Source organism: Sesamum indicum, linkage group LG6 (assembly GCF_000512975.1).
Source record: "Sesamum indicum cultivar Zhongzhi No. 13 linkage group LG6, S_indicum_v1.0, whole genome shotgun sequence".
Lineage (NCBI taxonomy): Eukaryota > Viridiplantae > Streptophyta > Magnoliopsida > Lamiales > Pedaliaceae > Sesamum > Sesamum indicum.
This window is the reverse complement of record NC_026150.1, coordinates 8,625,357-8,648,127: the sequence shown is the minus strand read 5'-3', so window position 1 is coordinate 8,648,127 and position 22,771 is coordinate 8,625,357. Positions and strand designations below refer to the sequence as shown.

Below are 22,771 nucleotides of genomic sequence, written 5' to 3'. Positions count from 1 at the left end.
AAATATTTATAAACAATACTCTTAATTTTTAAGAAAATAGAATTTGATATCACATTAGTATCCATTGTAGTCTTTTAAAAAACATTGACTCTATTATATTAGCAAAACATAAAAGCAAATTAATTATTTTTATATTAATAGTAAAAATAAATATAAAAACTTTATTACAAAGAAAGAAAAAAAAATAACAGAAAACACGTGAAGGCAAAAACCTAAACCCTCCACCTAACCAGCAGCATCAAGGGCACATGCGCATGCACAACGGCTCTTTTGCGTTTTATCATAATTAATAATTTTTTTTTTAATTTAGCATGAGCACAGTATTAGGTGATTTAATGGAGTATATAGAGATACATGCACTGTGGGTGTGCTGATGGTTCGAAATGTGCAACAGAAGATTCTTAGTATAGAATACCGCTATAAGCAATTGTGCGCTTTACCGCTTATGGTGGATTCCTTGGCCTTTTGAGAAAACAAGTTGTATTGTACTACTGTACTTTTCTTTTCCTTAATGAAAATTACCTTTACCGAAAAAATAATAAATATTCTTTTGTTTTTTGAATAATTATAAATATTTTTTAAAAATTAATGATCGTCTAATAAATACATCCTCGTAGCAACCCATTATAAGAAAATATTTATTAAACGACCTTTAATTTGAGGGAAGCATTTATAAATTTTTAAATAACAAATATATATTTATAATTATAATAAATCTCAAAGAAAGTCGTTATAATTTACTTTAAAATAGTTAAATAATTTGTAGCCTTTTTAGCTTCGAGAAGCGTATGCTTGGCTTTCGGCCCGTCGTTTTCGTTCCTCTACTTTATCTATTTTGTTTTTTTCTTTTTATTTTTACCACAATTATCTCCATGTTACGAATTATACTTATTGATAAGAATTCGTCTTAAATTAAAGGGATAATTATATTTTCGTCTCTCGAGATTTGATATAATCTTATATAAATTTTTATAATTTAAAAAATTACATTTAATATTATTAAAATTTGCTTCGTTCTAATAAATAGATTTACGTGTTCAAATTATTTACATATTTACACTACACATTGACGGACAGGTATTCAAGATATGTTAATATACCTACCTAACTCAAAGCTGAAAATAAGACTATGAGCATGGGCATGGGAAAATGACATGAAATATAATATTACATATTTCTTTCACTTAATAATCATTATTTTTGTCCAAAAATCCTACATTATAATTGGAAAATAATTGCATGTATGATGCATACTTATTATTTTGTAATATTGTATGTATTTCAAATTGAGACATATTTTGTAAATTATCGTAATATTCAAATATTAGTTTCGTCTGTGATACGTTTTGATCCAAACTAATACTTTCTTAGTTCGAGCATAGGCTCTTGAATGATTTTTTTTTCTCGCCTTAATTTTTTATTTTTTATGTAATTGATTGTATGTGCATATAAATTCAAAAACTGATCTAATACATTTATAATTCCAGATCAAAATTCGAACCGCTGATTATGTTTGAAAGAAATAACGAAACAAAAAACTATTATAAGTATGTTTTCCTTTTCAATTTGTAGCGGAAAATATGTGTTCTCGATTTTGTGTAAGTTGTAGTGTGATTGTGTTTTATATCGGATTTTAGTGTAAAAAATCAATATTTTTAATAATAATATTTTATTTTAATTACTGTTTCAAAACTAAACCAAAATACTCCAAATAATTGTTTTTTTTTTAAAGTGGTTTTTATTTATGAAAACATTAAATTATAATATAATGAATACAATTATATTATTAGACCTTCGTAATATTCTTAAAAAAATACATATAGGCCCATCAATCCCAATCTAACAACTAATTTAAGAACTTATTATAAAACTAAAAATAAATCTTTGACTGATGATCTCAATCAGATCGAAGAACTTGGCCAATTTACGGGACATGAAGTATTTATATAATTTGAGTGATAATTAAGTCAGATTTTCATAAAATATTTTAGTTTAGGTGAACATTAATTTATTTATATCTATACTATTCACTATAATTTTATTTTTTTCTATGAGGGTTAGTTCAATTAGGGAAGTTGAGGCCATATGACTTTAAAGTCATGGATTCGAATCCCAATGACATATGGGACGTTATTCTACTTTAATAATATGTGTTGATTAAATATAATTATTTGATATTAATGATTAATATATGATTGTAATGGTTGTCATTATTAGATATAGACATTTGAAATTACATGAATAGAGTGTAATTATACGTAAATTTCATGTAATTTGAAAAATTATATTTAGTACTCTTAAAATTGTTTTCGTCTAACAAATAGATTCTCATTAATCAAAATTTGTTGAATTTACTGATACTAACAAAGTATTTCAATATAAATTCATACATACGCCTGATTGACTTATTGTAGGTTAATAAATTTTTATGGCCAAATTACCCTTATAAGGGTGAAGATGTACTTCTTCACGTATATTGGAGTGTGAAGATGTACACGTGTAGTTTGCTTATAAAAGTTTGTTTGAGCTATAATGAATTAGTTGGAAATCGACGGCGGTACATATGATATTTTTTATTAAACTTTTTTGTTAATATAAACAAATTTAGTGAATTTTAACATAAGAAGAAGCTGTTTATTACACGAAAATAATTTCAAATATACTAAATATAATTTTTAAAATTATAATAAATTTACGTATAATTATATCAAATTTTAGAGAAACACGACAGAATTATCCCAAAATTAAAAGTTAAAATTAAGACTGCATCTGATACACACATGAATATAATATTTGTGTATGATAAGAAAGTGGGATAGAGGGCTGCTGGTTTGGAAAAGGTTGGAGAAATTGACATCTATCTACTTCTGCTACGTGCTTTTCTTTTGTTTGTTTGTTTATTTAAATAATTCTAATAATAAATACTATTTAATTAACTAGTTTATAAAGTATACTAAAATAATATAAATCTATATATATAGCAAAAACATTTTTGGACTACATTAATTTGATTTTGACTGAATTCTCAATTTTTAAAATTTTGAATTATTTAATTGCAATGAAAAATTTTAATTGGTTGCTCTTACATTTCTTAATATTACAATGATTTATGCATATCCCTTAATTCTTGCAGAGTAGTTGCAAGAGATTAAGATTTCAATTAAAAATAAACAAAAATATTATATCATACCAACGTAGAAATAATATCCCACGCACAAAGTAGGGTTTAAACTCATAACCTCTAATATCATGGAGCCTTAGCTGCACCAACTGAGTTAGATCTCATTGGCTATAAATTTTTTTATTTATTTATATTTCATTTCAAAATTAATTTTTCTAATTATATCTGTTTATGTATATATATATTAAAGGGTTAATCACATCTGCCAAACTTAATATTTCATACCTCCATCCAAAAATTATATAATTTTATCAGAATCAAGGGAGTATTCGTAATTACCTCAAAAACTTTAAGAAAGATCATTGTAATTTGTCCAAATATTTAGTTAAAAAGATATATATAATTAACACGAATTCTATACTAATATTGTACATAAGACAAATTCTATACTAATATTATATAAAATATGATAAATACTCATATATTTTAATGCAGATAAATAAAAAAAATTGCACTTTTAAAAATTCAAACTCAAGCAATAAAATACATAAATTAGGGGGTCAAGTGTGTGGGCTTTATTTTTCCAATTATATAATTGGTTAGGTACACTGCAAATAAGATTGGAAAATAAATTAATAAATAATTGGTTGGCTGCTGCGGAATATCGTCTTTTTGCATGCAAACAAAGTCAATGTTATAATCGCAATCAAGTGGTGGTGGGGGCGGCGGCGATGGCGGGGGGTTGCGCCGCCGGCGCCAAGAATTTATAGCCTTTCATCTATTTATCACATGTAAATAGTAGTGAGTACATATTTCATCCTCAATCGTTTTTGCTAAGGTTGAAAGTTGTCTCAATCATGACTGGTTTTTAATTATTGTAGCTATGGTGTTTGGTTATGGAAAACTAGATATATATTGAATTTTTTTGGAGTTTAATTTTTTTTTTGCGTTTAAAATTGGGTGGCAGAAGTGAAAATATAAAACAAAAAAAAGTATATAACATATATATATATATAATTTATTTCAAATTCTTTTTGTCTTTCCGCTCATAATATTAGTACATAATTTTTGAGAAAGAGATACTTAAATCGTTGGAAAAACTACTACGTCATCGATCATTGATAGTAACTTTTATTTTATTTAAATTGATTGGTTTATAATAAATGTAGAATGCCCATTTTGCTGAATATTTTTATTAATAAAATATAATTTCGTTCTTCTTTAATGAATAATTTTTCTGATAAGATTTTTAAATGTTTTACATACTAAAACTATTTTAGTAATTTATTTATTTTTTGATATAAAATAAGAGAAATGGTTAACATATACTCTCTTTTCAATCATAACAAACAAATTGAAGGAAAATTATTAAGATAAATTGCATAACACCCCCTGTATTTTAGAAAAATAGCATGAAACCCCCCATATGTTATATTTATAGGCAAAAACCACCCATATTATTTAAAATACAACAAAAAACCTTTCTCCCTTGGAAACTAATTATAAAAAGAGAAAAAGGTGAAAACTACATTAAACTCTTATCTAAATCAAGTTTAATTTAATTAAATCAACCACAGAGTAAAAGTGATATGTTTATCATATAATTAATTATTTTTTTAAAATTATACATCTATTATACTATATATACTATATAATTAATTTAAATTTAACGAAATTAAATTATATATTTTTTTTAAGACCACGGCAAAAGCATCGTACCCAACTCTTGACTCGTCCAAAAGCAAACAAGAAAGTCCAAACTCATCACATGATCAACAATTTGAAATTTTCGAACAAAAACTCTTTCATAACTCTATAAAATCTCAATCACACACACACACACACACTGTCCAAAATGAATTTCCCCAAAGCCATCACTCTGTTTCTCCTCCCCGTCTTCTTCCTCCAGACCCATGCTATCATCTTCAACATCCAGAACAACTGCCCCTACACCCTCTGGCCCGCCGCCGTCCCCGGAGGAGGCCGCCGCCTCGACCCCGGCCAAACCTGGACCATCGGCTTTCCCAACGGCCCAAAACTAGCCAAAATCTGGGCCCGAACCAACTGCACATTCGACGCATCCGGCCGGGGCAGCTGCCTGACGGGAGACTGCAACGGGCAGCTCCGGTGCGAATCCTACGGGTCCGCGCCCCACACCGTTGCCGAATACGGGCTCAACTCATTCGGGCATAAGGACTACTACGACATCTCTGTTCTCGAAGGGTTCAACGTGCCGATGGAATTCAGGCCCACCACAAACGGGTGCACCCGACCCATCAGATGCTCAGCGGATATCACCGGAGAGTGCCCCAACGAGCTGAAAACCCCCGGCGGGTGCCACAACCCCTGCACGGTGTACAAAACGACGCAGTACTGCTGCCACTCGGGGCCGTGCCGGCCGACGAATTTGTCGAGATTCTTCAAGCTGAGGTGCAGGGACGTGTTCACGTATCCGGAGGATGATCCGACTAGCACTTTCACTTGCCCGCCGGGTACTAGTTACAGAGTCGTGTTCTGCCCTTAGAGCTGTTATTTTATCTCACTTATTTTCATAATTTTGGACCGTATTTGTATAATAATAAGCTTTTGTACATCACGTATATACGGTGATGTGCGTTTGATTTTTGCAAGATATTCATCTTCTGTGTTATTAATTGGATCTTTACAATAGTTTACTTTAAATGACTACCAGCTTTTTATTATTTACAATTTATTCCCCCCATAAATCCCTATAGCTAAATTTACAATTTCTTTGGACAATTTATTTCCCCCATAAAAAAGGGTTAATTACATTTGCCATCCAAACTATAAGCTTTTAACAGTTTGGCATCTAAATTTTTTTGTATCAACTTACCATCTAAACTTATAAAATTTTTCATTTTGACATTTATAACTATTTTTTAACCAAGTTTTTGTTGAAAAAACATCACATGTAGTGCACATGTGATATTTAAGAGTTATGTGATGTGATAATTTCACATATGCACAACATATGATGTTTTATTGATAAAAAAATCCACAAAAAATGATCGTCTACGACAAAGTGCAATTTTCACAAAATTGAGATGATAAATTAACACAAAAAAAAAATTCGATGCCAAAATATAAAAATAAGTATAATTTAAAAGGCAAAAATATAGTTTACCCTAAAAGAAATCGCTAGTAACAATGTACGCGAGACATACAAATTATTGCAAACACTCCTTGCGAGGATGTAATAGAAAATAGAAATTATTGAATAGATTGATGAAGTTGAAATTTTGCACTATTTCGAAAATACATATTATCTGAAAACGACTAGTTAAGTAATTAATCAATTGGAAGAATGCCTGTCATAACTCTGTTAAGTGATTATATATTATAATTTTTAAAAGAACTAGAACCTTAATTTTGTCACTATGATTACCAAAGAATTTTACCATAGTTTTAACGACCGTTGTAAAAATCAAAGTCAATAATCATTGTACGATCGTGGGTAATGACAGTTTTTTAAATCATGGTTAAATATTATATTTCTTATAATGAATAAAAGTGATATATAAATATTTTGTGGAAATGGTTATCTTTTTTATATAATTTTTATTTTTTTAAAGAAAGAGTGAGAGTTCAAAGAAATTATGGAAGTTTTTTTTCCTTGACTCAAAAAATAAATAATACTTTTGAAAATCATGTGCAAAAATGAACTTTTGGGGAAACATGTCAAGAAGAGTAATTCTCAAATAAAACTTTCATTCTCATTCAAATCAAGAAGAAAAACTGATACAGAGTTGCTGCAGTTTCTGTGTATATATACATCAAATAGAAAAGAAAAAGTGGTTATTCATAACCACTTCTACAATAGCTAGTAAACCCAAAACTAAAATGGTCAATGTACTTTTAGAAACGTGTAGCTAGGAAAAGCACCTATGAGTGTCTGAGTTAAAAACGTAATGGGAGGCTCTAATAAAAGTGTTATTCACTAACTAAGGTGTTAGTGCCATTTGTTCTGCAAGTAGCAACTTCTTCATGCCTTAGCTTGTTTGTGCACTATTCATAGTCTTCAAGCTCCATATTTCTGCTACTGAGGTGCTTCACTTTTGTCATCCCCCCTCAAGTTGGACTTACTGTAAAATTAATTAAAGCCAGCTTGTCAAGTAAATTATGAAACAGAGGACCGGTTAAAGTCTTTGTGAAGATATCCGCCAATTGATCCTTGGACCACACATGAGTAGGTGCAAGAAATCCAGACTGATAATGATCTCGAACCAAATGACAATCGATTTCAAGATGTTTTGTTCTTTCATGAAACACGGGATTACTGATAATGTGCAAGGCGGCTCGATTATCACAATAAAAAGGAACGGGACGAGGAACTTGAAATCCCAAGTCTTTAATTAAGGATACAATCCACACCAATTCGCAAGCAGTTGACCCCATTGCTCTATACTCTGCTTCAGCTGTAGACCTGGAGACTGTATTTTGTTTCTTGGTTTTCCAAGATATCAGGCCCTTCCCCAAGAAGATGCAATACCCTGTTAATGATCGCCTGCTATCTGGACAAGATGCCCAATCGGCATCACAGTACGTAGTGATATCACAACCAGCAATTGCAGAAAAAAATAGACCTTTGTGTGGTGACCCCTTCAAATATCAAACCACATGTGTAGCTGCATCCATATGGTTTTTGCATGGAACTTGTAGGTATTGACTTAACTGTTGCATAACATGCGAAATATCTGGCCTGGTGAAGTTCAAATATAGGAGTCTGCCCACAAGTCTCCTGTAAGTGGCTGGATGCGACAGTGCTTGATCTGAGGTAGAGTTAAGTTTAATTCCAGGTGGTAGAGGAGTGTTGGCAGCTCGAGCTTCTGTCAATTTCAGGTCCTTGATAATGTCTGTTATGTACTTACTTTGTGTAAGTGTGATCCCTTCACATGCTCGAGCAATTTCTATTCCAAGAAAGTACCTAGCAGGTCCTAGATCTTTGATGGTGAACAACGTGTTTCACCTCACCAATAAGTGTTGATGATGTTCCTGCAAGAAGGATGTTGTCAACATAAACTAATAATGCGAGAAAGCCTTGAGGGGAGGTTTTAGTGAACAAACAGTAGTCGTTTTTGGATTGTATGAAGCCAAAAAATTTCAGCTTCAAGGTGAACTCGCAGTTCCACTATCTGGATGCCTGTTTGAGCCCATATATGGACTTCGTGAGCTTGCAGACATGGCCCGTTGGGACTACATAACCTTTAGGAGGTTCCATGTACACTTCTTCATCTAAGTTCCCATGAAGGAACGCATTATTCACATCTAGTTGGTGTAACTCCCATCCAGCTGAGGCTGCTAGTGCAATAAGTGTCCTGACTGAAACAACCTTGGCAACTGGAGAAAAACTTTCAAGGTAGTCGATGCCTTCTATTTGGTTGTAGCCTTTGGCTACCAACCTAGCTTTATGTCGGTCAAGTGATCCATCTGGTTTGAATTTTATCTTGAAAATCCACCTACAACCAATAGGTTTCTTGTCTGGTGGAAGTGGAGTTATATCCCATGTATGGTTATCTTCTAGAGCTTTAATCTCTGACTACATTGCTTTATTTCATTCAGGTTTTGATGTCGCTTCCTCATATGTAAATGGTTCCTGAAAAGGTGAGATAGAAGTCACAAAACTAGTATATGTTTCAGAAATAGAAGATACAGTGGTACTTTCATGAGATTCAGAAAAATTGCATATGAAATTTGACATCCAAGTAGGTTTGGATGTGATCCTACCTGATCTTCTAAGTACTGGAACTGATATCATATCATCATTATGTTGATCTTCCTCCTTTTTATTCAAGATATCAGTATCTAAAAACATATCTTCATTATGTTCACTTAAAGACAAAGGAACTGAATAATCTGTAGGATCCATAAGTTCACTTTTATATGGGAACTCATTTTCATAAAACACCACATATCTGCTAACTAATGTGACTTTATTCTCTATGTCAAAGAGTTTATAGCCTTTTTGCCCATGAGCATATCCAATGAAAATGCACTTTAGAGCCCTAGGATCAAATTTGGACTTAAGCGGTTGAGTATTTGTGGCATAGCAAAGACATCAAAAAACCTTCATATTTAAATAAGTAACAGGCTTGTTATATAGTTTTTCATAGGAGGTTTGCCACTTTAAAACAACTGAAGGTAGTCTATTTATAATGTACGTGGCAATTAGAATTGTTTCAATCCAAAAGATTGAAGGTAAGGAAGCTTGAAACATCAAAGCTCTTGCAATTTGTAAAAGATGTTTATGTTTTCTCTCAACTACACCATTTTGTTGTGGAGTATAAACACATGTCTTATAGTGTATAATCCCTTCATCTTTAAAGAATTGTTGACAACCTTTACTCAAAAATTCACTTCCATTGTCAGTTCTAATAGTTTTAATTCTCTTATTGTATTGAGTAAGAACACTTTTCTGGAAAAACATGAGCAATGATAAGGTATCCATCTTATGTTTTATCTAGAAAGTCCATGTACTCCTACTATAATCATCTACCACTGTCATCATATAGACACAATTAGATATAGAAGGTTGATTATAAGGTCTCCACAAGTCTATGTGGAGAAGATAAAAAATTTCAGCAGCATTAGTTTCAGTAGGTGCAAAAGGCAACCTGTGTTGTTTTGCCAAATGACAGATATCACAAACATGTTCTTTGTCATGATGTTCAGTCAATAAAGGGATATGTGCCATTACATTTTCAGAGGAGTGACCCAATCTCTTATGCCATAAATTGAAATCATTATTCACAAAAAAAAAACAGCAAGAATGATCCACTTCATTTTTAAAAGAATTAATAGCATCTTTAGTAAAGGATGCTGGCTCTAGAATGTATAGCTTTCCTATGGATCTTCCTACTGCAAATATTGTTTTAATCCTGAGGTCCTGCAAGATACACAGAGTGTCAGTAAAAAGAAAGGACATAGAATTACTACAACATATCTTACTAACAGACAGTAAGTTATGTTTTAATCTCGGAACATAAAGTACTGCTGTTATATTCAAATTTTCTAATAATGCTATATCACCAACCCCTTTGATTATTTGTTTAGAACCATATGCTAAATAGATAAAAGATTCAGCATTCAATTGTGTAAAGGAATGGAATAGGTTAGGATCTTTACACATATAGTTAGAAGTTCCACTATCCATAATCCATATACTTTTATCCAAGAAAATGCAAGGAGGTTTAGGTAATAGATTACTCGAGAATTGATCAAAAGGACTCTTGATGAGATTGTTTTTTGTGATGAGTCTTTGAAACTCATCTTGATCAAGTCTAAAATATCTTTCTTGTTCATTGCATCTCCAGCTCCAGTCATCACAGGTTTATCACTGTCTATTGCATTGAATGCTTGATTGATACCACCCTGACTTTTCTTCTTTTTAACAAGGGTTTTGTATCAATCAGGATAACCATATATCTCAAAGCATGTGCTTTTGAGATGACCAGTCTTGCCACATTCTTGGCATACCATATTCTACTTCTCTGTCATTCTTTTTTCTTTTTTTTGGCATTTCTTGGATTAAAACCTGTAGTTCTTTTAATTTCTTTCACTTGCATAGCTATGTTGTGTATAGAATCAGTATTTTCTGTGTTTATTTCCCTCTGCTTTTCAACTCTCAATACCATTGAGTAAGCTTTACTAACATTAGACAATGGCTCCATAATCAAAATCTGATTTCTAACATGATCAAAGCTCTCATGTAATCCATTTAAAAACTGCATGAGTTGAGTAGTGAAATTAAAATCACCACAAGCCTTTGATGCTTTACAATCACATTGTGGTAATGGATTAAGACATGTAAGTTCATCCCACAATCTTTTTAACTTGGCATAATAATCTGAAGCTGATAAATTTCCTTGAGTTATGGAGCCAATTTCTCTTTGCACTTGATATATCATAGGCCCATTACTTTCTCCAAATTGCTTTTCTAATTCCACCCAAAGTTCTCTAGCAGAATTAGTGAAAATAAAATTTTTTGCAATATCTTTGGAGATGGAATTAAGAATCCAAGAGGTAACAAGACAGTCATTTCTTACCCACTGTTTGTAATCATCTGAATCCTTTTGCGGTTTCTCGCTTTCTCCGTCGATATAGTCAACCTTCATCTTGGTGCCCAACGCAATTCTCATGGCTTTACTCCAGGAAAGATAATTCTTTCCATTCAAGACTGAAAAACCAGTGATGTACAAGGATTTTCTGATATTTGCATCCTGATGAGGTCTGCTTCATCAATACTTTTCTTGGTATTACTCATTTCGATTTCTTCAGCATATATGTAGTGATTATACACTCTGAAATTATCAAGAATTTGGAGAAAAAACTAAGGTGAAAACAAGAACTATCCACTAATGGCTCTGGTACCATGTCAAGAAGAGTAATTCTCAAATACTTTCATTCTCATTCAAACCAAGAAGGAAAACTGATACAGAGTTGTTGCAGTTTCTGTGTATATATACAACAAAGAGAAGAGAAAAAGTGGTCGTTTATAACCACTTCTACAACGGCTAATAAACCCAAAACTAAAATTGTCAATGTACTAATAGAAACGTGTAGTTAGGAAAAGCGCCTATGAGTGTCTGAGTTAAAAACGTAAAATGAGAGGCACTAATAAAAGTGTTATTCACTAAGGTATTAGTGTCATTTGTTCTGCAAGTAGCAACTTCTTCATGCCTTAGCTTGTTTGTGCACTGTTCATCATTTTCAAGCTCCATATTTCTGCAACTGAGGTGCTTCACTTTTGTCACATCCGACCAACAATCATTGTCTAGTTTATATGTAAACGATTTTTAAAATTTATATGCACATAAATTATAATATATGAAATTAGAATAAAAAAAAATGGATGTGGGTAGATTCTTTTTTGGTGTGGGGGGGAGGAAACATGCATAATTGCATTAATCAAATTGGATGGGAATAAGCTAAAATAGTTGTCCTTACATGATCAGGTAATTCCTCAGCAATTGAGAATTGGACGGGAAATTTTAATTTGGATCAAATTTTGCTAAGTCGATTTGAACCAATTATATGATAAGTGTAATATTCACGTTGTATAGTTGATATGAAATCAATGAAATCCATGACATGAAGTTGTGGAATGGATCCATGACATCAAGTCGTGGTTCTGATCCACGACTTGAGCATTTAAAAAAATAATATTTTTAAATACAATTCACGACTCGTAATATTTTTATTATATAATTTATATTTTTTAATAATAAAAAAATAATTAATCCGAACTTCTAGCATGAAATAATATATATATAAATACAGGATGGGGTCCTGGGTCAGACCCGAACCCGAGTAAAAAGTAGGCGAGGAGACTATCCTAATTCCTACAGGGTCAAGGGGAGGTAGTTTTAAAACCCGTCCAAAAAAAACCGGATTGAGGCGGGTCGTTATTTGACCCGTATTCCATCCCTTTAAATCCCTAATTGTCGGCTTAAGTCATAAAAACCAGAAGCCTCTTTTAAATTCATTGTTCAATCCTCAAACGTGAAATCATCTCCCAATCTGCTGCACGGCGTCCCGCGAAATCACTGTTCAGGCCGCGCCAAGCCGTTACATCTGCCGTCCCGTGGAATTGACGATCAATTATCGTGTCACGCGATAACTTGGAATTCGGGAACGCCGTCGTCCGTTGCCGTTCCGATCCGGCGCTTCCAGCCTATATAGCGGCGATTCAGAGAGCCGAAGTTAAAGCTAGTACGGTTTGATTCTGGGATTTTCAACTCAATTTAGAATTGCGATTTCGATATATTGTAACTATTAGATGAATGGGTCTTAAAGCTCTAACCTTTTGGATGCATGTTACTTCCTTCATAGGTATCTGCTTGGTGCCTACATTCAATTTTTCACCTATGTGGGGGATGAATTTTCAGTTCAATATTGTTGGCAATTTTTGTTTCAATAAGCATGCGCACTTCTCTGATTCGTGTTGTTTCTTTCCGACTTCACCAGTTTGTTGTCCTTAGATGGCGTCGCTACAAGAAAGTCTGTCAAAGTTCAAGAAACAGCAAGAGAAATGCCAGTCAACACTGACCAGCATTGCAGCTAAAGCGGGCTCTTCTAAAGCCACCTCTTCCAAGTCTCTGTCCTCACACACCTCAAGTTTGGCCAATGCAAAGGCTCCTGCAACCCCAGTTAAATTCTCGAATGATACGGAACGGCTTCAACATATAAATAGCATAAGGAAAGCTCCTGTGGGGGCTCAAATCAAACGTGTTATTGATTTGCTCTTTGAGGTACTCCCATCTTTACCTCATTTTTTGTAATTTGCTTTGGATGGATGGTCAATGTAGTTTTTACTTTCATTTTTTTCTCCTTTCCTGTGTTCTTTACCAACAAGATGATCCTGGACATGCTATTATGTTGCGCTGTTTACCAGGACTGAGTATATGACTAATTAGTGGTTCTTATGAGCTAAATATATAACTTCTTGATCTGGTACAAATTTAGTAATGGTATCAACAGTTGGAGAATGTAAAGGATTCGTTCCACATATTCATGAACCTGGAGTGTATCGTTCTCTAGATGCAAACCAAATAAGAAAAACATCCAAAGCATCCTTTTCTAGGTTTCTTCAAGGAGGTCATGCTAGTATCTGATGTTTCCATTATTTTTCATTGTCATTCCCTATTTCACTTTGTCGTTGTTGCTGTGGTCTCTGTCATGCAAAGAAAGTTACTTTACTCTCCGAACAAGCACTTTATACACTCTTCTACCTGCATAATTGCATGCAGAACATTTCTTAGTTATGAAAATGAAGTCTTTGAATTAAGCATCAGCAATAAATCTCGCTTTGTTGTGTCAAATGTTGGTTTGTCTGGAGGATATCTATTCGTCCTGATGCTTAATTATGTAAATAAAAATCTTCTTACCTGAAAAATGTGGCCTGTGATCCGAACATATGATAACTGAATAAACAAAGTATTTGCTGGCTGATTTATTATTTCTGTAGCATGTCCAGATGGATGAAATCATGAGAGGAAGCATTTGAAGGGATTGATTAAAAATTGTCTTCCCTATAAGGAGTGAAGCTCCAAATTTGTTCATGTGCTTTGGCTTCTTTAAGTTGTGTGTTAAATTTCATTTTCCATTCTAGTAATTATCTCACTTGCATCACAACCCAACAATACTCCTTAAATTAGTTTATTTTATGCTGTGTAAGTTATGATGAATTAATCTCTTCTGACATTGATCATTTGGATATTTATGGAACTATGGAACACAAAAAAGTATTCAAGTGCATTTATGCTTATTTGCAGTGCAGCCTCAATCTTTGTATGTATATCCTTTTTCTTAAAATATTTGCCCTTTTCCCATGGCTCGGTAATATAGGCATTTCATTTGCTTTACTGCTGAAACAATGGGATTTGAAATTTAGCTGTGTATAAGAACCTGATCAGCAGAACAAAAGAAAACGATTTATGTAGTCTGCTAATCTGTTACTTGGATAAAACTTTCTTCAGCTGAGTCTCTCTTGAGTTAGAATATGTTGTAGTTTTCTGGCTATATGGAATGCTGTTGAGCAATATTACCCTGGCATACCATTGTGACAAAATATGCATGCTCCATCATGTCACATTAGTCATTTTGTTTCCATTCCTTTTACAGCTAAATATCTACCTGCACTATTGTTGCTAACTCTATGTGTATTAATTTAGGAGTTTCATTATAGTCTATTTACTAGTAATGCATGATGACAGCTGATGCAGCCGAACATTGTCTAACTTATTGAAATTTCTCTTGTACAGACAAGGGAAGCCTTCACTCCTGAGCAAATAAATGAAGCATGTTATGTCGATGTAAATGCAAATAAGGCTGTGTTTGACAGTTTAAGAAACAATCCAAAAGTGAGTTATGATGGGAAACGATTCTCCTACAAGGTAATTTTGCTCCTTGCATAAACCAGCAGGCAGACTACTAGGCTACTAAGTGCTTCTTCTCTGGTAATTTACATTGTTTACAAAATGTTTGCAGTCCAAACATGCTTTGAAAGATAAAAGCCAACTTCTTGTTTTAATTCGGAAGTTTCCTGAGGGTATTGCTGTTATTGATCTCAAGGATTCATACCCTACAGTCATGGAGGACTTACAGGTAACTTGTTCATTGAAACTGTTATGTAACCAAAATGTGTTTCAGTTTGGAATGCATCATTCAGCCCACTACAAAGGGGAGGGACTTACCTCATTGTGGGCTGTGGGGACGGGTAACCTACCGTATTGGGTCCTCAAATTTGTGTCTCTGGCTCTGGTGTATTTCTAAAAGGACGTTCAATTTGACAAAGATTTTCTTCAGTCAGTTCAAAGTGGAATTTTTACATATTGATTCCATGAAACTAAACTTTTGTGATTTGCTCATTACTCAGCCTTGGGGAATGATCTACTGATAAATAATATTTTGTAGTCTTTGAAAGCTTCGGGCCAAATTTGGCTGCTGTCAAACTTTGATTCACAAGAGGACATAGCCTACCCAAATGATCCAAGAGCAGTTATTAAAGTTGATGATGATTTGAAACAATTATTTCGGGGGATTGAACTCCCACGTGATATGCTTGACATTGAAAAGGATCTTCAGAAGAACGGGATGAAACCTGCTACAAACACTGCCAAGAGGAGGGCCATGGCACAGGTTCATGGCATTGCTCCCAAGCCTAAGATCAAGAAGAAGAAGCACGAAATCAGCAAGAGGACCAAGCTTACAAATGCTCACCTTCCAGAACTCTTCCAAAACCTCAATGTACCGGGTTCATGAGGACAGGATAAAGCAGTACAGTTTACACTACTCACATCGTTCAGAGGGGATTCCTTACCTGCGAACAGGGCTTGATATCACTTGCAATTGAGCAGCTAATCCATGAACGATTATTTCCTGTTCTTCTGTATTCTAATGCTTCTGTGTCTTGCTTACACACCCTCCAATATAAGTAGAAGCACGACCAGACGTGAACTTTGCTTCTAGACTTACGGTTGGAGGTTATTTCTTCTTTTGAACATTTATCCTTCATTGAGGGTTTGCTGCAAGAATTCGGTGTATGTTGTGGCTAATTTATGTGCAATTTCAGTGAAGGGAATACAAATATGTTCTTGTTGGTTGTCTACTCTGATTCTGGTATGCACAAAAATTAAGCGATCTTAGCTACATTAAAATGGTTAAGTCAGAATTAGCTTTTGAAAGATTTGATATAATTATAAATATTTTTATTATTTGGAGAGTTATAGATACCATCTAAAATTGATAATAATTATGTGACTCATAGATGGCGAGATTTTACACTTCCTGAATTAAAAAATATATTTTAAAAAATATAAAAAAATCTGACTAAAGCAAAAAGAATCCATAAAAACAAAAGCCACAAAGCTTTTCTAAAAGGGCAAAATGGTAAACGGAAACATAATTAGGCGCCAATGCCAACTGCAACAGAGCCTCTTACATTTAAATGACCGTTTTACGCAGTCCACCCATTCCTCCTTCAAACTATCTCAAACGCTCCAATGCCCCCAGATTTCATCACCACACACACACACACACACACACACACAAACTATCTCACTCCCACACATCTGAAGAAAACGAGGAAAAATTCAATAGAAAACTGAAATGCAGATTCTGACTCAGATTTTCGTTCCCTATACTCTTCCTCTCAACGAAGGGGGCCTTCGCCGTGGCACTCTCTCCAAAACCCCAACATTTTCTATAAACCCTTTGAAGAAAAGTTGGAGCCCAGGAGGTAAGAAATCAGTTTTATTTTTTATTTTCCTAGTTTCTGAATTCTCTTCATTCTGTCGCTTCCATGTGCTTGATTTGATTTTCACATTATTGTGTCAGTTGCCTTCTTGGTCGATTGGGGAGGAATTTTTTGTCATTGGGCTAAAAAGGACAAGCGGGTGGTATTTTCAGCGGTTGAGGAAGGAAGCTTGGCTCATGGTGTACAAAGAAAGAGGTTATCTTTTTCCCTCTTGCTACGAGCTTTATTGTTTTTATAGGATTTCGTTCTTTTATTTTCAGGGTAATTTTCCCAGTAATGTCCTCAGATGAAAATATTAATGGGATAAATGTGTTAAAGTTTTCTAATTTCTTTTGGAATCAGCTAGGGGAGCAAAAGTTCTCCGTATAAATTACTTAGTGTTTTTTGAGTTTCGTCCGCATTGGTCCTTTGCAGCATCCTCTAAATGTTTATACTTTATAGTCTGGGAAAGACTTCTCTTTCAGTACTGTTTAGTCAAAAAAAGCGACTAAAGATTAGTTAAAAGACCAATAAACATATCAAATACGAGTTTATTAAAAAATCCAAACTTTGGATATCTTAAATGGCAATTACTCTCTAACAGCATAAAACTGAAAAGAGTGAGAGATGAATTACCTTGCCAACTTCAGTTGTATGTGTAAAGAGAATAGAGTAATTTAATAAATGGAATATAATATTATTGAAACGTAAAGTTCATAGCAAAGTAACTTTGTTATGATGTTTAAATACATTACTCTCCTAAACATATTGTTTACACTTTAAACATATCAAATTTTGTCTCTTCATTTTGAAATTATATACTTAAAAAATAGTCTAACATTTTAATTTTTTTTAATAAGTAGGCCTGGTTTTCCGCACATAAAATTAGCATACACACTTTATATTGCCGAAGAGGGTCTCAGTTTAATTTTCGTTTTCTTTTATTTTTTTCTCATGAAACTATGTATATGAAAAATAATTCATTTAAAAAAATATGCATTTGACACATGTGTCATAATGGGGGTAATATGGTCTTTAATTTATCATAAATGTTGGCCAAATCTGGACTCTGAGGAGGTTGTTACGAAAGACTAAAACCTCATTGGTGGCGGATGCTGATTTCTCTCATCGAGATGTGTCTAAATGGAAGTATGACGCCAAAGTGCACGTTTTTTGGTGGTAGAAGACATGATAAGATAATTCAAAGAACCCCTTGGGTGGTACACATGATAATCAGATGCTTTTGTGGATAGCTATATCATTAGATTCATAAAACATAATATCAAAGAAGTACTAATACTCACATTTCTTACTGCAGATCACAGTTTGAACATGAAGAAAATATTTTTTGGAATAGTTTCCTGACCTTTTGGCAAACACCAAAACCCTCTGTTTAATAGCTCAAAATTGGAACTTATACAGAGTTCATAAGGAATTTATGGGATTTGTTAACCTGGTATGGTGATGGTATCCTTGGTTCTTGAGATAGTGCCGATAACCTGATAATGTATGCCAATTAGTATTTTCAAGTGCCACATTATCTTAACTGCAACAAGCTCCTTCTTATTTTTCATCCTTGGTTATATGAGTATGTTAAACTTTCTCTTACAAGAATATGACCACGCCCTTTGTAATAATACAAACCTTATCCCAATATTTGCAGAAAAGTTGTTGAACATATATGCCTATTCAAAGCAAAAAAGGATTTGTCCGAGGATCAAGAGAAAGACATGCTGGATTATCTTTACACCACGCAATATCATATGCGTGGCATTGTGGCCCTATCATTAGGTGATCAGCAATAGCCGCCGTCTCGTTGCCTTTGCTTCCCATTAAAGGGCCTTTTACAATGCTCCATATTTTGTGGTACACTTTTTGGCAAACACTTTGTTGCCAGAGGTGTAATTTTACGATACTTACGAGCACATTAATATAGATATATGATGGGTGTTTGTGTGTTCTAGTACGCAAATCTATATCAGAAGAGAAACTTGAGTGAGTGCAAACATAGGACTATTATTTAGACCACTTTAAGTTTTTCCATTCTTGTCCTTGTTTTTCTTTGTTTTCTTTGTACGTGCTTCAAAATCTCTTAAAACTTCAGCAAAGTACACTGTAGTATGAACTTTTTGACTCTGCAATTTGGTGCCGTATAGGAATCAGATGATTTTGAATTTTCTGTGTGAAATTCGACTTTATCACTGAAAAATCCATTTACATTGTTTTTGGCATCTATGAAATAAAAAGTTGATACTTTGACCATAATATCTATGTTCATTACTGGGATGTTTATGATTTAATGAGATTCAAGTGATTCCTCTGTTTCTGTTTCTCACATGTGCATTTTACTTATTTGGATGGATGATCATTGTAAGGTAAAACTAAGAACAAAATGTTAGAGGTCCAGCCGTTGGGCATTTATCCATGGATGTAAGTCTGTCAATGGGCAGGTAAGATCCTGCCCAGGCCCGATCCAAAGAAATTCCAAAAAATTATTCTATATCAAGACCCTACCCATTCAATTGAATCCAACTGAAGACCCAGTTTTTGGGTAGGGGTAGACCCAAACCCAATTTTTTTTTTCAAACTTATTTTTTCTGCAAATCATACTAATTAATTTAAATTTCTTTCTTTTCATTTTTGTTTTTTTAATAATTTAATTATTTATTATTTAAAAAATGTACTTGGTTAAAGAATTAAACGATAAATAATGTTATAGTGTCTTAAATTTTTTAGATTTGTACACTTGAATGCAGACCGTAGGGGTGTTAAATTCGGTTAATGAACGAATTGAAAGTTTGGTTAACTGAAATTTTGGTACGCCTAAATGGCCGACTGAATACCTAACCGAAATGTTTGGTTTGTTTCGGTAAAATCGAACTTATTTTAGTTCTGTTCAATTTTTGTACCGAATTAACCAAAAATAATAAAAATGTATTATGTTAATTTATTTGCTATAAATTATTAATGATTAAGTATGTATTAACTATAAAGTTATTATTTTTTATTATAAATGCTTATACTAAGATACTTAATATTTATATATCATTTTTTATTATATTTGAAATTATATATATTTTCTTTATAGGTCTGGGTCTGGGCTTGGGTTTAAAAATGTTCAATGGGTTTGGACCTGGGTGTGTGAATTATGTTATGGGTTTGAGTAGGGTCTCACACCCGATGGGCTTTTTGGTTTTGTTTCACTAGCTCTCTTCAATCTCTTTTCAATAAGATTTTATGGGTTCATCTGATTGAATTTTTAAGTATAATCTCTTGAAAGTTAATCATCTGTTTACTGCAACACATGGATATTGATGCCACAGTTGCTTCCCCTACATACTTCAGACAGTTTACATAATCACTTCATTGTTAAATTGGTGTCTCTTTGATATAATTGTTTATTTTCGTTCTTAGTGCCTAAGCTCTGGTTTGTAATATTGTGTACCAATTTACTGGGTTTAATATTAGTATAAACATTGCTGTATCAACTAACTGTGCATTTGTTTCGTATATGACTGGATTATGTCATGCATTATCTGGTTTCTGTTTCTGAAGTACCTAATAAGGCATCTTTTGACTCCTATAGGACGTATTTCTGAACCAAATCCTGAACAATATACCCATGCGATCTTTATGCGTTTCCAGACAAAAGAGGACCTTGCCAAGTTTTATGAGAACCCTTTTTATTTGGGAGTTCTCAAGGAACATGTCATGCCTTATTGTCATGTATGCTCTGACATGTAAACACCAATACCTCAATTCTTTTTGCTCCTTTTAAGTCGCAGCTGATAAACCATATCTTTATTTTTCTTTAATTTTATAGATTTTTGCTCACAGGGGTTTTTCTATTTGGACTATGAATCTGAAGTAGAAGATGATATACTGCCAATATTTCGCAAAGGCGAGGTTGGAAGCTGCAATCATGCTTATTTGTTAGGAAAATTGCTGTGATTAGAGCTCTCTGATTTATAGTTTTGTACTCCTTCCAATTCTCCTCCCTTCACTTTAATCATGATAAACGTGTAAAAGTCATTAAGGTTATTTATGTTTGTTCTGCAGGAATTCAATCATGGAGTTGAACTCGTGCTTCTTGTAGCATTTAGTAGGAGTTCTCTGGGTGGGCCTGCAGAAGATGCGATGACTTCTCTGGAAAACCTGACTATGGAATTCCCTTCTTTGATTGTTCAAGCTACTAAAGGTGTATTTTTTGTGGTTCTATCTCTCTAAACCCATTTAAGGAACTAGTTAGCAAGAATATTCTGGCTCATAAATATTAAATGATTTAATTGCTCAACTAACTTATATGCATCACCTTTTTCTGTACTGTAATATTAAACTTGTAAGTTGGCAGCTTCCTATCGGATAATATGTTGTGCAGGGTCACTCCTAATAATGTTATGATTATGCTTTATTTGTAGGTCCAAATTTGAATATGACCAATATGGAATATACTCATGGGGTAGTAATACGATTTCGGTCATGTAAGTTACATGTCTTTTCAGCATATGCTCCACTATAAGCAACTCTATTTAATAACTTACAGACTTCTAACTGTTTTTTCTTCTATCAGCTGAGGCCTTCAAGATATTCATGAACAGTTCGGAATACAGTACTGTAAGGAAAATATCCATTGGCTTGTTAAGCATGCCCTTGACATTTTTGGTTCTGAACTTATGTTGTTTTTCATAAGAACTTATGGTTCTTCAATAACTAGACCAATAGCAACTTCTTGAGAGATAGGACGCATAATGAGTATCTCTCTCATATTTTATATTCTATGGATATCACAAAGGTATGGAAGTGATTCTCTAGGATTTGTTATATTGCTACTCAGCCTTGGAGCAATATTCGACACAGAAAGATGGCAAGAAGCATGAATTTTGTGGTTTGAAGTAGAAATATAATCAAAATTGAGACATCTCTATACTCTATAATGTCTTTTGTTTCTTGTTATCAACTCTTTGTAACTAAAACTACCTCTTCTCTATTAAGAAACTACTGACATGATTCTTGCTGGTTTGGGGAAAAAACAGATGTGGAAATCTAAATTCCAGCCCTTCATCCAAAAGGTTCTGTCTCTGCATTTTTTGGTAGATCCCATTGGCACAGAGCTTATGTAGCCAGGTTGGTTTTCCTTAACATGTCTGTTGTTTGCAGATCCGTTTCCTATAAAACATGCAGTCATCTTGATTTCATAATGTAATATGGTTAGGATGCACTAAGAGTTGTCTTTTATTCAAGTAGCAAGCAAGCAAGCCACCCGCTATCTAGGTTACATGCCATCATATGGTTGCTTCTTTTATTCATATTTTTCCTCATATTTCATAAATATCATTCTTGGATCTTATTTTTGTATTTCCAAGATTAGCTTATATTCCGTGAAGTTTAAACCAATGTTACATTTTCGCCCATGGATAAGAACAAACTTTGCCGGGGCAAATTAATAACTCTGTTATGGGTGTTGACGTAAAAAAACTCAAAACTATATAAAATTTATAGAATTTTCTTTTCTTTTCTTTTTTTTTTTTTCCTGGGCAGACATTTCATAAAGTGTGTTTGTGATATTGTTGCAGTGTGTCCATGTAAAGGAGAAGGTGAATTGGGATGGTGCATGGGTTGTTGATTTGAGGAAACAGAGTTCCAGTTGGAAGAGTCTGATTCCACTCTCCTCTGTCCCTCTAAATGTCTGCAACTCCTCTTCCTTGATAATGGCCTTATTCTTTGACTCTGAGACAGCACCTGTTTGTTGTATGTGGAAAAGTCGTGCTTTCAATAATTTAAACACTCCCCCTAATTTTATCCTTCATTAAAGAATAAGGGTTCGTTGTACATACACGACTGTAATATCATTCATCTTTTTGGTTTAATTTTAAATCTTGGACTCACTTTCTTTTTCA

General features: G+C 33.5%; 3 protein-coding genes across 5 annotated transcripts; all 3 read left to right on the top strand.

The window, feature by feature from the left end:
• Positions 4,945-5,809, top strand: LOC105164124 (protein P21). The gene has a single exon (XM_011082698.2). The coding sequence runs from the start codon at positions 4,977-4,979 to the stop codon at positions 5,643-5,645; it is 669 nt and encodes a 222-aa protein (XP_011081000.1). The 5' UTR covers positions 4,945-4,976; the 3' UTR covers positions 5,646-5,809.
• On the top strand, positions 12,590-16,247 carry LOC105164123. 2 transcript variants are annotated; one of them, XM_011082697.2, is made up of 5 exons: positions 12,590-12,855; positions 13,106-13,389; positions 14,902-15,033; positions 15,128-15,244; positions 15,554-16,247. In XM_011082697.2, the coding sequence occupies exons 2-5, from the start codon at positions 13,120-13,122 to the stop codon at positions 15,899-15,901; spliced, it is 867 nt and encodes a 288-aa protein (XP_011080999.1). In that variant the 5' UTR covers positions 12,590-12,855; positions 13,106-13,119; the 3' UTR covers positions 15,902-16,247. The 2 variants fall into 2 exon arrangements, with proteins under 2 accessions (XP_011080999.1, XP_011080998.1); XM_011082696.2 differs by having other exon boundaries at positions 12,591-12,850.
• On the top strand, positions 16,589-22,771 carry LOC105164121 (stress-response A/B barrel domain-containing protein UP3). 2 transcript variants are annotated; one of them, XR_002287249.1, is made up of 10 exons: positions 16,589-16,877; positions 16,976-17,090; positions 18,538-18,665; positions 20,461-20,600; positions 20,712-20,780; positions 20,934-21,072; positions 21,293-21,355; positions 21,445-21,666; positions 21,908-21,998; positions 22,448-22,771. XR_002287249.1 is itself a non-coding variant. In XM_011082695.2 (10 exons), exons 1-9 carry the CDS (start codon positions 16,748-16,750, stop codon positions 21,992-21,994), a joined length of 915 nt encoding a protein of 304 aa, XP_011080997.1. In that variant the 5' UTR covers positions 16,590-16,747; the 3' UTR covers positions 21,995-21,998; positions 22,448-22,771. The 2 variants fall into 2 exon arrangements, 1 of the variants encoding a protein (XP_011080997.1); XM_011082695.2 differs by having other exon boundaries at positions 16,590-16,877; positions 21,445-21,488.

Bases quoted from the DNA above. Each gene is read 5' to 3' on its own strand.
- LOC105164124 (XM_011082698.2), top strand. From the start codon at position 4,977: ATGAATTTCCCCAAAGCCATCACTCTGTTTCTCCTCCCCGTCTTCTTC.
- LOC105164123 (XM_011082697.2), top strand. From the start codon at position 13,120: ATGGCGTCGCTACAAGAAAGTCTGTCAAAGTTCAAGAAACAGCAAGAG. The intron at 15,034-15,127 runs GTAATTTTGCTC...AAATGTTTGCAG, and splicing joins GGAAACGATTCTCCTACAAG to TCCAAACATGCTTTGAAAGA. The intron at 15,245-15,553 runs GTAACTTGTTCA...AATATTTTGTAG, and splicing joins CAGTCATGGAGGACTTACAG to TCTTTGAAAGCTTCGGGCCA.
- LOC105164121 (XM_011082695.2), top strand. From the start codon at position 16,748: ATGCAGATTCTGACTCAGATTTTCGTTCCCTATACTCTTCCTCTCAAC. The intron at 21,073-21,292 runs GTGTATTTTTTG...CTTTATTTGTAG, and splicing joins GATTGTTCAAGCTACTAAAG to GTCCAAATTTGAATATGACC. The intron at 21,489-21,907 runs GTAAGGAAAATA...GGGAAAAAACAG, and splicing joins ACAGTTCGGAATACAGTACT to ATGTGGAAATCTAAATTCCA.